This window comes from Typopeltis vanoorti, chromosome 20 (assembly GCF_054136105.1).
Source record: "Typopeltis vanoorti isolate ZY-2024b chromosome 20, IOZ_Tvanoo_1.0, whole genome shotgun sequence".
NCBI lineage: Eukaryota > Metazoa > Arthropoda > Arachnida > Uropygi > Thelyphonidae > Typopeltis > Typopeltis vanoorti.
In genome coordinates, this window is record NC_143568.1 from 9,714,673 (window position 1) to 9,727,223 (window position 12,551).

Consider the following 12,551-nt stretch of genomic DNA (forward strand, 5'->3'; position numbering starts at 1 on the left):
AAACAACCCAGAGGAAGACCAAGATATAGGTGGATTGATACGGTACAAAGTGCCTTAGACGATAGAAATATAAGATCTGATAATGTTGGAGTCTTGACAAGTAACAGACTGATTTGGAGGAAAATTGTAGATAGGAAGTTAGTAATGATGTAATTTTTTCATGTAGTACTGTCATATCCTGTACACCCCTTGAGGGTACACGGCAGGAATTTGATGATGATGATGATGATTGACTATTGTGCACAGACCCAGTCACCTGGGTTTCTTGGGGATAAGGAGGTGAAGATCGAGGCAAATGACCAAGATGGTGGTAGGTCTATGGAATGCACCTTTATGACAATAGGTCAAAGATTTGATCTATAGGTGGAAAAGTGATGATAAGATTGAAACTTATCAATACTGAAAGATTTTTACAAGATTAATGCAGAGCATATTTTTCAGAACAGGTCTGATGGCAGGAGAATGAGGGGCCATCCTTGGAAATTGAGCAAGAGGTTGGTTATCCAAGGGTATGAGGATTATATTTCTTGCTTAGAGAGTGGTGAATGAGTGGAACAGATTGTCAGTCTGTTGTTGGTTCCATGACTGTGAATGAGTTCAAAACAAACTATGATATTGTGCACATATTGGATAGTGCTTGGCATAATGTTTTTGGACTTTTCTCATTGAGACTATGGACTCCATGGAGTTGCTGTGTAACAATAATATCTATTCATCAAACACTGCAGCCCAGATGCCCTCAGTCTATCCTCATGACTAACATTGTATAGCAGTCCTGATATAATTTTTTTTATTATTCATCTCTGCACTCTCTCTCTCTCTCCCTCCAAGGTCCTTCAAATCTTTGCATAGTAATCTACATGTGGTCTTATCAGGGCTTTATACAATGGAATTACCACTCCCTCTCTCTCTCTCTCTCTCTCTCTCTCTCTCTGCTGGTCAGTCCTCAGTATTGTAACAATACTCTGTGTTACCTTTATCATCTTTGTGATATTTCTCCTGCACTTCAAATTTCTATCAACCAACATTCTATACCTCCTCTGCTTCCTCCATTGTAATTCCACCAATAAAGTGTCTAACTTTTCTATGGACTCCAAATTTCAAGACCTTGCATTTTTTTGCATTAAAGATGACAACCCCATTCATTCTCCCACCTGTCCAGCTTACTTAAATATTGCTGAAGTCACTAACATTGACACTCTCACTAGTAACGGTTTCCAGCATCAGATCATCTGCACTGAATATTTCTCTCACCTCTGCAATCCACTGACATAAAGTTAAACAGTAGAGGTACCAGTACTGGGCCCTGTGAACTCTACTTGTAACTTTCTGCTTCTTTGACACTGCTCTCTACTACACTCTCTGGTATCTATCAGACAGACCATTTTCATTTCAACTCACTAACCTGATATATAAACTCATATGCTGTAACATAAATATCAGATTATGTGGAACCCTATCAGATTTCTTTGTAAAATCCCCCTCCCCCCAAATAAGGGGGGGCAGTTTATATTCCCTCATCAAATGCTCTTTTCACTTTATTATAAAAGGCAATCAATTACTGAAACAAAAGCACACACATACACCCTTAACAAATTCATGTAGACTCATAAATAAAATTACCCTCATTTGACCAGTTGTGTATGCATTGCTGGTCTCTCCAAAATCTTAAGTACAGAAGAAATAACACCTGGGCCACAATTTGACACTTCTGTCTTACCTTTCTATCCTTCAACACCTTTCCTGTAACTCACTAAAAAGCCAAGTCAAATGGAGCTGCCAGTTCCTTTGCACATTCCCTTAAAATATGGGATGAAATCCCATCTGGTCCCACTGCCTTATTGATATCCAGAGTACTTAGTATTTGAAATACATTTTCTTAATTTCTCTTGAACCTTCCTAATACCTTTAATACAGTGGTTCTTAACCTGGATTGTGTGCACCCTGCAAGAGAAGTTTCTAAATTTTTGATGGAAACTACTGCCTGACCACCTGTGAGAAACTAGCGAACACTATGTCGACTTTTGGGACCCCCACACCTCCAACAATTGAGTGAATCATTTCATGAATACTTTACCATGGGAAATATTAGCAAAGTTCAGAGATGGATACTGGAATCCATTTCTATTTGACCCAGATTTGATGGACTACGTCTATTTAATAAAAGACGATCTTATTGAAATACGAGCCAATGCAGCGTATTCAAATGGAATTTGAAAAACTGGACTAACAATTCTGGTTAGAACCTTATCCACAGCTGGCAAAAGCAGCATTGCAGACACTTTTACCATTTGCCACCACCTACCTGTGTGAAATGGGATTTTCATCACTTTTGCACATAAAAACAAAAGCCAGAAATCGTTTAAATGCAAGTGACGACTTATGCGTGGCTCTTTCAAAAAAGGTGCCTTGCTTCAAAAGTATTATTATGAATAAACAACAATAACATAGCCATTAAAAATTGAGATATTGTTTTGTATGTATATGTAAATGTATGTGTTTATTTTTCAATAAATAAATTATCTTGCAATAGATGTAATTTCCTAAATAAAGAAATAGAAACACATTTTTCAAGGGGGTGTGAGCTTATTTTTAGATTCAAGGGGGTGCCGATCACTAAAAAGGTTAAGACCCACTGCTCTAATAATATAACTGTTTCAGAATGAAATACTCCAATAAGTAATCATTAAATAAATCTATCATCTGCATTGGTCACTCAACCCCATTTTTATCTAACAGTGTCATTCTTCCAAAATCATTTCTCCTCCTAATGACATGATGAAAGATGTCCTTAAATTTTCCTTAGATCTCAGGGCTAATCTTTTCTTGTACTCTAGTTTTATCTTCCTTACTATGCTAGTCACTTTCTTGGCCTAAGTCTTATAGTCTTTGTGCAACTGCTCCTCACCCCTTTCTTTATACTTTTTCCATAATTTCTTTTTCATCTGCAGTTCCTGTGTTGTTTCATCATATATTTTATGCCAAAATGTCTTACCTTTTTCACTTGAGGTATACAACTTACCACTACTGCAGTAAATTTCTTAACTAGGTCTTATGCAAGGGTGATATTTCACCTTTCCAATGTTCAATCTGTGGAACTGCCCTGTGGAATTCATCCTGAAATCAGAATCACTTCCTTATAATTCCACATGAATTCTTTTCTCCTTGATACTTTGCAAGTCTTACCTTCTAAGGAAAGACCACATGGTCAGTCTCTCCAGCCGGGAGTAAGGATGACATCTCAGTTAAAATTAGATTCTCATGCTGGTACCAAATACAAAACTCAAACCTCATTCCATGCTACATGTTTCCTAAGATGTTTTGACCCCAAAAGTTCCAGAAATTCCATTCTCCTTACTATATGATATTTCCTCTTCCCAGTTTATACTTCTGCAGCTATAATCTTCACCTCATTTTGCTCTTTCCAAAGGTAACTGCCCTAAACTTCTGCTCTCAGTCTTCCTTGTTTTCTGGCCTTTAGCAACACCCCCACTAAATCCTATCCTGCCCCCATGTGCTCTCAAAATCATGAGTACCATTCCCCTCCCCTCCTTTCTCACCCTGAGAGGACACAGTTCATCACTTACAAGTAATATTCCACTATTCCATTTACTCTTCCTTTATTGTTGAAATATGCTGTACCCCTCCATTTCTATTCCTGTCAGGACATCCTCTTCTGTCAACTACATTCACAGATTCCAGCAATCTTTGGACATGCTGAGGCTCTCAATGCCACCAATTCATCCCCTTTATTCCTAATACTCCTGGCATTTTTACAGAGAATTGTCAGTGCATTTTCACCATTCCTGTTATCTGTTATTCCCTTCAGACTCTATTTGACTTTGTGATAACATTTTTCTGCCTGCCAAGTGACTAATCCTACAAGAGGCCATCCCTGCCACCATCCTCCCTGACAACTCTGGTTTCACTACTAACATTCACTTGTGTAGAGAACAACTCTCTCTCCCTCTCTCGATTGCTATATTCTTCCATGATCAGATGTAGCCCAACTATTACATTAACTATATGTGAGAGGTGGGCTGCTTCTCTGTCATCAGATGCACTCCACATAATCTATGCCTCTTTTGATACATTCTCACTATCTTGACATTCATTATTAATGCCCTTCTCCTTAGCTCTGCATTATCATATCTGAATAATGCAATCTTCCCCTCTCACAATCTTCCCTTCTTTTCTGCTGCACAATCTCTAAATTTAACCTCAGATCTCTTGGATTCTGATTCATGCTCCCTTTTAGGTCATTTGTGCCCATTTTCATTATCATCTCATCCACATTTTAACCTTTCTTAATTGCCACACTGCATCTCATACTCTGTCATTCCTCCAAGCAGGCACTTCCTGTAGCATTCTATTTTGCACACTATGAAAAATTGAATTTCCATGCTTCACACCTCTCATGGATCTGTTTATTTCTTGTTTACCTGCATTCTCTTTCTCTCCCTCTCCATCCCCTCCCCCTTCTCGTTTTTCCTCACTCTCCTGCCTTCCTGTAACACTCTCTCTCTCTCTCTCTCATTCCTGCCCTTGTTTACCTCACATCAGTTAGCTGTACTAGCATCCTAATCACCCCTTCATACTTCTCTTTTTTATATCTTCAACTTCTCTTAGTATCGTATCCCTATCTCCCTCTCCAAGCATCCTGCCATTCTCAACATTCACCTACCCAATCAACACTATCTATCCTCCAACTCTACTATACTTCCTAATGTTATATCCATTTCCATGTCACACTTGCCATCCTTGCCCTCGATCATGCTACTCTTATCCCTCTGCTGGCACTGGCTTGTTTCTGATGCTAAACCAGGGATAGTGATATTGACATTACTCAGCTCTTCCCACTGTCTACATTTTATGCAGACAGGTGCTCTCTTATCTCTTACCAGGATGAACAAGTTACAAAATCTTGTAGGATACTGTGTGCAGAATGTAGTCCTTAAATGGTGGCAAGTTGGGTGATAGTATATCAACTAATTGATGTACAGCAGTCATCGTAATTGAAAGATATAATACAGTGAACACAGACAAGATATTCTACAATATACTTTGAATTCTAAAAGCTTAAAATACAATCTCTCTACACTTAACGTAACCTATGTGAGATTCATTATAAATTTAAAATAAATACCCTAATTTATACTGAAACTTATCTTTTCCACTTCACTGTCAATGTTACTGCAAACTTTGCTCCCAACAGATATTATTTTATTTATTTATTTATTGTAATTTTTTTTTTATTAGAAGCTATCTCTGGAAGTTTTATTATTATTAACATTTGACCTCCATGGAGTCAGAGACTCATTGTGGGACGTACTCACTATTGCATACAATGGTCATCCAATCGCACCTTAAACCGATTCAATGTGTCCACATCCACAACACACTCAGGCAATGCATTCCACTCACCAACCCACTCTCCATGCAAAGAACCTGCTTCTCACTCCTTTGCTCATACCACCCTTATACAGTTTCCAGCAATGGACTCTTGTTCTACTCCTCTCTCCCATGTCTACCTGATAACAACCCCTGACCAGCTTATATGTCTCAATCATATCTCCCTCCCCCCTTCCTCCTATTCACGAGACTCTGGAACTTACATTCTCTCAAGCTGTCCTCATACTCCATATTCCAAAGACCACTGACTACCTTTGTAAATCTTCTCTGCACCATTTTCAACATATCCTTGTCACCATGAAATGAAACCTGGCAACCAAATCTGTGCACAATAATCCATATGAGGCCTGATCAAGGCTTTATACAATGGAATCGTAACCTCTTGATTTCTGCATGTCAGGATTCTCTGCATCATTGCCATTATTCAATGTGATGTCTTCACAACTTGTGCAATGTGGCCCCTTGTTTTTTTTTTCAAGTGTCCTTGTCCACCATCATTCCTAGATCTTTCATCGCCTCTACTTCTTTTAAACTTTCCCCACCAAGTGTATTCTTTGCATCCCATCGTTGCTTACCAAATCTCAAAACCTTACATTTGGCAACATTGAACTGATAGATCCATTTACCTGCCCATGCATGCAATCTATTCAAGTCCTCTTGTAAGGCATTACCATCAGCTTGTCTGCATTGCTCTTCCCAGTTTTGCATCATCTGCAAACAGCTGGATATCACTAGTTAAAACCAACCCAATATCATTAACATGCAAATTTAACAACAATGACCCCAAAACTGACCCCTGTGGCACACCACTGGTGACTTTCTCTTTTGAGATACTGATACAACTTTCTGATACCTATCTGACAGCCAGTCACTGATCCAACACAGAAGTCTGTTATCCAACCCCATCTGTTTCAATTTATTTAAGAGCTTGTCATGTGGCAGTCTATCAAAAGTCTTTGAAAAATCCAAGTACCATTGTATATGCATCACCCTTGTCTAAGGTATCTGTCACCTTGTTATAGTACATAAGTTAGTGAAACATGATCTCCTCTTAACAAACCCATGCTGATAACCACAGAGAATATTGCTGTTATCAACCATTTCTGTATCCTACTTTTCACCAATCTCTCCAGGACCTTCACCACAACTCCAGATATACAGACCTGCTTGTAATTTGAAGCTACAGCCTTATCATCATCTTTATGCAGTGGAACAATTTTACCCTCCTTCCACTCCCTTGGAACCTGTGCTGTTGCAAAACTCTTATTAAACAGGCATGTCAATGCTACTGCCAGTTCCCTGGAACATTCCCTTAAGATGCGTGGTGATATGTCATCAAATCCTATTGCCTTATTAACATCATGGTTATTTATTTCTTCAAATACCTCCTGCTCACTCACAATTAAGCTATCCTCTCCTATGTCCTCTACACTTAAGTTCCTCATGATTCCACCCTGATCAGAATGAAACTACTTCTTATTATTTGGCACTACAGCCCCATGTAGGGCCTTGGCCTCCCATTTTTGGGTTTCATAACTCACTACGAGGTGGGGTAGTTACCCCCACGCTCACCATGTGTAACTATCTGTGAAGCGCTGTGTTCTTAAGAGCGGTTTGCCTGCTTTGTGGGAGGAAAAACTCCAGATAAACTGGGGAGAAAAACTCTGCAGTCCACGTCCAAGACTGGCTATATCTGAGAAAGATCCTTAAGCTCCTCACATCGCTGACGAGAATTGAACGCGGGACACTCCTTTCCCAGACATATTATTGCAGAGAGCGTAACCACTCGGACAATCAGGATGAAACACCCTTATAAACTGATCACTGAATACCTCAACAATGTCTTCTGCAGTGGTTACAATTCTACCACTTTCATCCCTTAACTTCATCTTTCCATGATCATTCTTCCTTCTACTTGCCACATATCTAAAAAGCTCTCTAGGGTTTTTCTTAGCCTGCTTTGCCAATTTTTGCTCATACTCTACTTTTATTTCTCTTACTAACTGAGTCACTCTCCTGGCTTGTTCTCTATATTCTTCATGTGACTGATTACCATTATTTATCTTGTACTTCGTCCAAAGTACTTTCCTTTTCCAGATTTCATGCTTAAGCTCCACATTCATCCATTTTACACCTACCTTATTCCGCCTTTTGGCCTTTAGGATACATTCGTACATTGATGCTGTTATGTATTTCTTTGTAAGTTCCCGTGCAGCATTTATTTCCTTACTGCTCAACTCCTCATTCCATGTTATAGCTTGAAGTTGTCTTGTAAGCTTGTCATAATCACCAGCCTTATAATTCTACATATATCCTTTCCTCTCAGTGCATATGACTATCCACAACACAGGTGATTATTTCGTGATCACTTTCACCAACTGGAGGAAAATGTGAAATCTCTCTAACAATCTCATCCTCTGATGAGAAGCAAGTATTTTTTGTGCAGTGATGAGTGTGTAGAATGTGGTTAATGAACTTCCTATGATGAGTCTCCACTTTCTTAAAGGAGTCTTGATAATTATATGCACATTTAAATGTTTAATGAGTCCACTAAATTTACAGCTTACTGTTTCCATTAAATTTACTATTGTGTGATTCCATACCTCTTACATGCTAATCGGAAGATATTAGTGTGCAGAAGGTGAGATTTCTTTTAATTTATTTGAACTTGCATGTCAAAATTAGTAAGTCTTAAAATCCTCTGATCAGCAGTTCTACAGATCAAGTTACAGTCTCTCATACCGCCAGGTGTCAGTGGCATAGACATTGCTCAGTGAGCCTGCCATGTGGCATTGAGCTCTGTGCACCGAAACTTGTATAGCCCATGTTATTTTTATCACATGTTTGTACCGTTCTGTGATTTTGCCACGAACACAAAATTAAAACAAAGGGCAAATGTAAAATTTTGCATAAAACTGGTGAAATCTGCCACAGAGACTCTTGAATTATTTCATAGGGCATATGAAAACAAAGCCATGAGCCAAACTCAGTGTTTTGAGTGGCACTCACTCAAAACACTTTGAGTGAGTGCCACTTTGAGTGAGTGAAGGGCAGAACCACTGTGGAGGAGACAATGAGAAGCCAGGACAACCATCAACCAGCACAACCCATGAAAATGTTGAAAAAATGCAACAGATCATCCTTGCAGATCGATGCAGGAAGTTGCTGCCAAGTTCGTTCCCAGTCTCTGGACTTCCGATCAGAAGGAGCACCACGTGAATAAATCCATCACAGGGGATGAGACTTGGATTTCAGAAGGCTTTATTCTTCTTTATTCTTCAATACCCAGAGACAAAACAGCAGCCATCACAGTGAAAGAGTCCGCATTCCCCAAGACCAAAAAAAAGGCAAGGCAAGTCAGGAGTGCAACAAAGAGTATGTTAATCATCTTTCTTGACATCAAGGGGATGTTTGACTGACAATTTGTCCTACATGGTCAGACTGTCAGTGCAGAATTCTACTGCAATGCTTTAAGGCAGTTGAGAGAAGACATTTGTTGCAAAAGAACTGGCTCCTCGACCATGACAATGCTCTCTCCCACAATGCCTTACCAACATGAGTTTTTGGTGGCCAACAGCAATATGGTCATCCCACATCCTCCTTACTCACCAGATTTAGCCTCTTGTGATTTCTTTTTGTTTCCAAAAATGAAATTGAAGCTGAAAGAATAGCAGTTTGACACTGTTAAGGAGATCCAAGATGAATCTCAAACAGTGCTTGATGCACTTCAACAAAAAGACTTTCAGGAAGTGTTTGAAGCATAGTGAAAGCAGTGGGATTACTGCATGATTATCAAAAAGAAACCTAGTCTGGTTTCTTTTTGATAGCATCTGATACTCTTACATGAAATAAAGGCTTTGTTGTAGGAGGTTCATACTAAATGCCACACTGCTCATACCATGCCTTAACACATTTCTTTACATTTGTCACTTTTTGTAATTATTCTCTTATAGTGCAGGTAAAATTGGAGATAAAATTTTGTTTCATTTCTTCAAGATTATTGAAAAATGTTATGTTGGAGTTACTTTATTAGCTAACTTGAAATTTATATTAGATGTGTAATCTTTCGGTATATCTTGCAGCTTGTTCCCCGCCCCCTCATTTGTTGTAACTTCACCGTGGTTATATTAACCTTTCTGCAAACTATTCTAAGTAACAAATTCTAATTATAGGAAACTTGCTATTTTTCAATTGTTTTTTATTTTTATTTCTTATTCATTACTGAACCTTTAAATCAAAATATATTCTTTATCAGGTTATCACAGCAAACTGTGTACGTGTTACATCAGTCAATAATTATGCTACAAATGGAGTGGTGCATCTCATAGACCAAGTGCTTCCCTTCCCAACTCAAACTATTGCGGATCTGATCACTAGCAATGATGAGTTTTCCATTTTGCAAGGAAGTAAGTTTGTGAATTGTTCATGTCACTATATTCAACTTAATTCAGATAACAGCCATGACTACTTTTAACAGCTTCTTAGTAGCTCCTTTCAGTAACTTTTACTAATGCTTTCTGCATTGGCTATATGTATTCAGTATCAATGATCGGTGTAGCTACTCCTTTTTTCTTAGTTTATGGAGATACTTGTATAATAATCATCATCTAATAATGCTAATACATTGTATAAACATTTTGCAGGCTTAGGAATGTTTCTATAGGAATGAATTCAGATTGTTAGACTTTTTAAATTGTCTTATAACAAAAGTGAACAAAAAAACTAAGTGCAGGAACTATTTCTTTTTAATAATAACATAAATTTGCTGACAGTTTAAAAAAAAAAAAAAAAAAAACCTTTGAAAATGAAATTTGAAAGTTCAAGTAAATTTTATTGGTTGAGATTATAAATAAAATAAAAAAAAATTAATTCAAAACAGAAATTTCAGAAGTCAGTGTTTTTTTTTTCCTGAAGCATTAAAGTAGAAAGCTGACATAAAGGAAACGATTTGGAAATCTAAACAGCAGAGTAGAAAATGAATACCAAACATTTGTTTTGGAAAAATGTGGAGAAAAGAGTAAATCTAATAATATTAACAATAATAGTAAGTACTTCCTGAATTTCCGTTCAGGACATGGAATAGTCGTTTACTCCCATCAGGTTCCAATATAAAAATGTGCACAAATTCTCATTGAGAGAACATAAATAACAAAATTCTTCTTGATACTCCTCTGAAATTTTTTCCTATGCTACTCTTACAACAAATGCCAGTTTTTGCTAACATGACCTTTTCTATTCTGTTTAAGTGACCATACAACTTGAGATTATACTCTGTTTATACTTTCCTGAGTGCTAAGTGCTAACAATGTCAATTTTCTTCTTAATATGTTCATTTTAATATGATTCTGCCTGGATTCTAGTAATTGACTGTACGTCAAGCTAGTTTTAATTCACAGCTCTTAAGTTCTGTGAATTAAAACCGAACACTCTCTCTCTCTCTCTCTATATATATATATTAAACAGGAATTGCATCCATGAAAAAGAGGCTGTGGAAGAGATATAAGGAGACAGGTGAAGAGAAGATGCATGAAGAGTATAAGACACAGGCCAGAAGAGTGACTAATATGGCAAGGAAGACGAAACTGGAATATGAGAGGAGATTAGCCCTAAGATCCAAAGAAAATCCTAGGGAATTTTTTAGGTATGTGGCCAGTAGGAGGAGAAATGACTGTGGAAGAATGATATTGTGGGATAAAAATGGGAATAGAGTGACTGATGCAGAGGACATAGTAGAATTATTCAATGAACACTTTATTGGAGTATTTTATCCTGGAGGAGTCAGTTTTAACGTTAGAGGGATAGGGCAGGTTCGAGGTTTAGAGGTAAAGGAGGAGTGCATGTTTCAAATACTGAGTACTCTGGATTTCAGTAAAGCTGTGGGACTGGATGGTATTTCACGAGTTTGAGAGAATGTGCTAGGGAACTGACAGTGCCTTTGACCTGGCTTTTCAATGAAAGTCTGGCTGCAGGAAAGATGCTCATGGAATGGAAGGAAGGTAAGATAGTGCCATTGCATAAGGGCAGTAGCAGACTGGAAGTGTCTAATTATAGACCAGTTTGTGTGTCATCAGTAGTTAGTAAGATCTTGGAGAAAGTAGTGAAGGACCATATACAGCACTGGGTAGATGAGGGTAATGTTATCTGTGAGAGTCAACATGGATTTGTGAAGGGATGCTCTTGTTTTAGTAATATGCTAGCCTTTTATGATAAAGTTACAAGATCATCAGATGAGAGAAAGGCATATACTGCCTTCCCCTCGATGAGTCTTGATAGACTTTGTGTTTCTTAGGAAGGATCTCCCATGAGTCTAAGAAAATGGCATATACTGCCATTTTCTTAGACTTAGCGAAGGCATTTGACAGGGTGCCACATGATAAGCTGATATTTAAGTTGCAGCACATGGGTCTGGATGTCAGACTGGTCAACTGGATTCAGGATAATCTGTCCAATAGGTATCAGAGAATTGTGTATGGTGGGGCAGTTTCAAAGAAGCAGAGGGTTACAAGTGGGGTCCCACAGGGCTCAGTACTGGGACCTATATTATTTAACCTTTATATCAATGACGTTGTCAGTGGATTGCAAGGGGATATTCAGTTGTTTGCAGATGATGTGAAGCTGGGAAGGATTATTAGTAATAGTGCAGATGTGGTAGCCCTGCAAGAGGATTTGAATAAGCTAGATGTGCAAATGACTGGGGGTGTCGGTTTAATGCAGCAAAATGTAAGGTCTTGCAGTTTGGGAAACATCAATGGGACACTGCATACTCTATGGGAGGAGTTATATTGGAGGAAGTAGGGAAGACAAGAGATCTGGGGTTGATGATTGATAGAAACCTGAAATTTAGGGACATATTGCAAAGGTGGTGAAGGTAACACAGAGGATTGCTGCAATAATGAGAAGGACACTGACCTGCAGAGATAAAACAGTTATCATTCCATTGTATAAGACCCTGATCAGACCACACTTGGACGATTGTTCTCAGATTTGCTACCCAGGATTTGAAGGGGATAAATTAACTGTGGAAAGGGTACAAAGGCAGATAACAAAGATGGTTTCAGGACTGTACAATGATAGTTATGAGGATTGGCTGAGGGAATGTGGACTGCAGAGTTTGGTGGATAGAAGAAGGAGAGGTGATA

General features: G+C 38.3%; 1 protein-coding gene across 2 annotated transcripts in view; it reads left to right on the forward strand.

The window, feature by feature from the left end:
* LOC150095222 (transforming growth factor-beta-induced protein ig-h3-like) overlaps positions 1-12,551 on the forward strand; it is a 163,698-nt gene that overhangs the window by 78,109 nt on the left and 73,038 nt on the right. For both annotated transcript variants that reach the window (XM_090410806.1, XM_090410807.1), the window contains exon 7: positions 9,668-9,818. In XM_090410806.1, the coding sequence (XP_090266932.1) occupies positions 9,668-9,818 (151 nt within the window). The remainder of the gene's footprint in view (positions 1-9,667; positions 9,819-12,551) is intronic.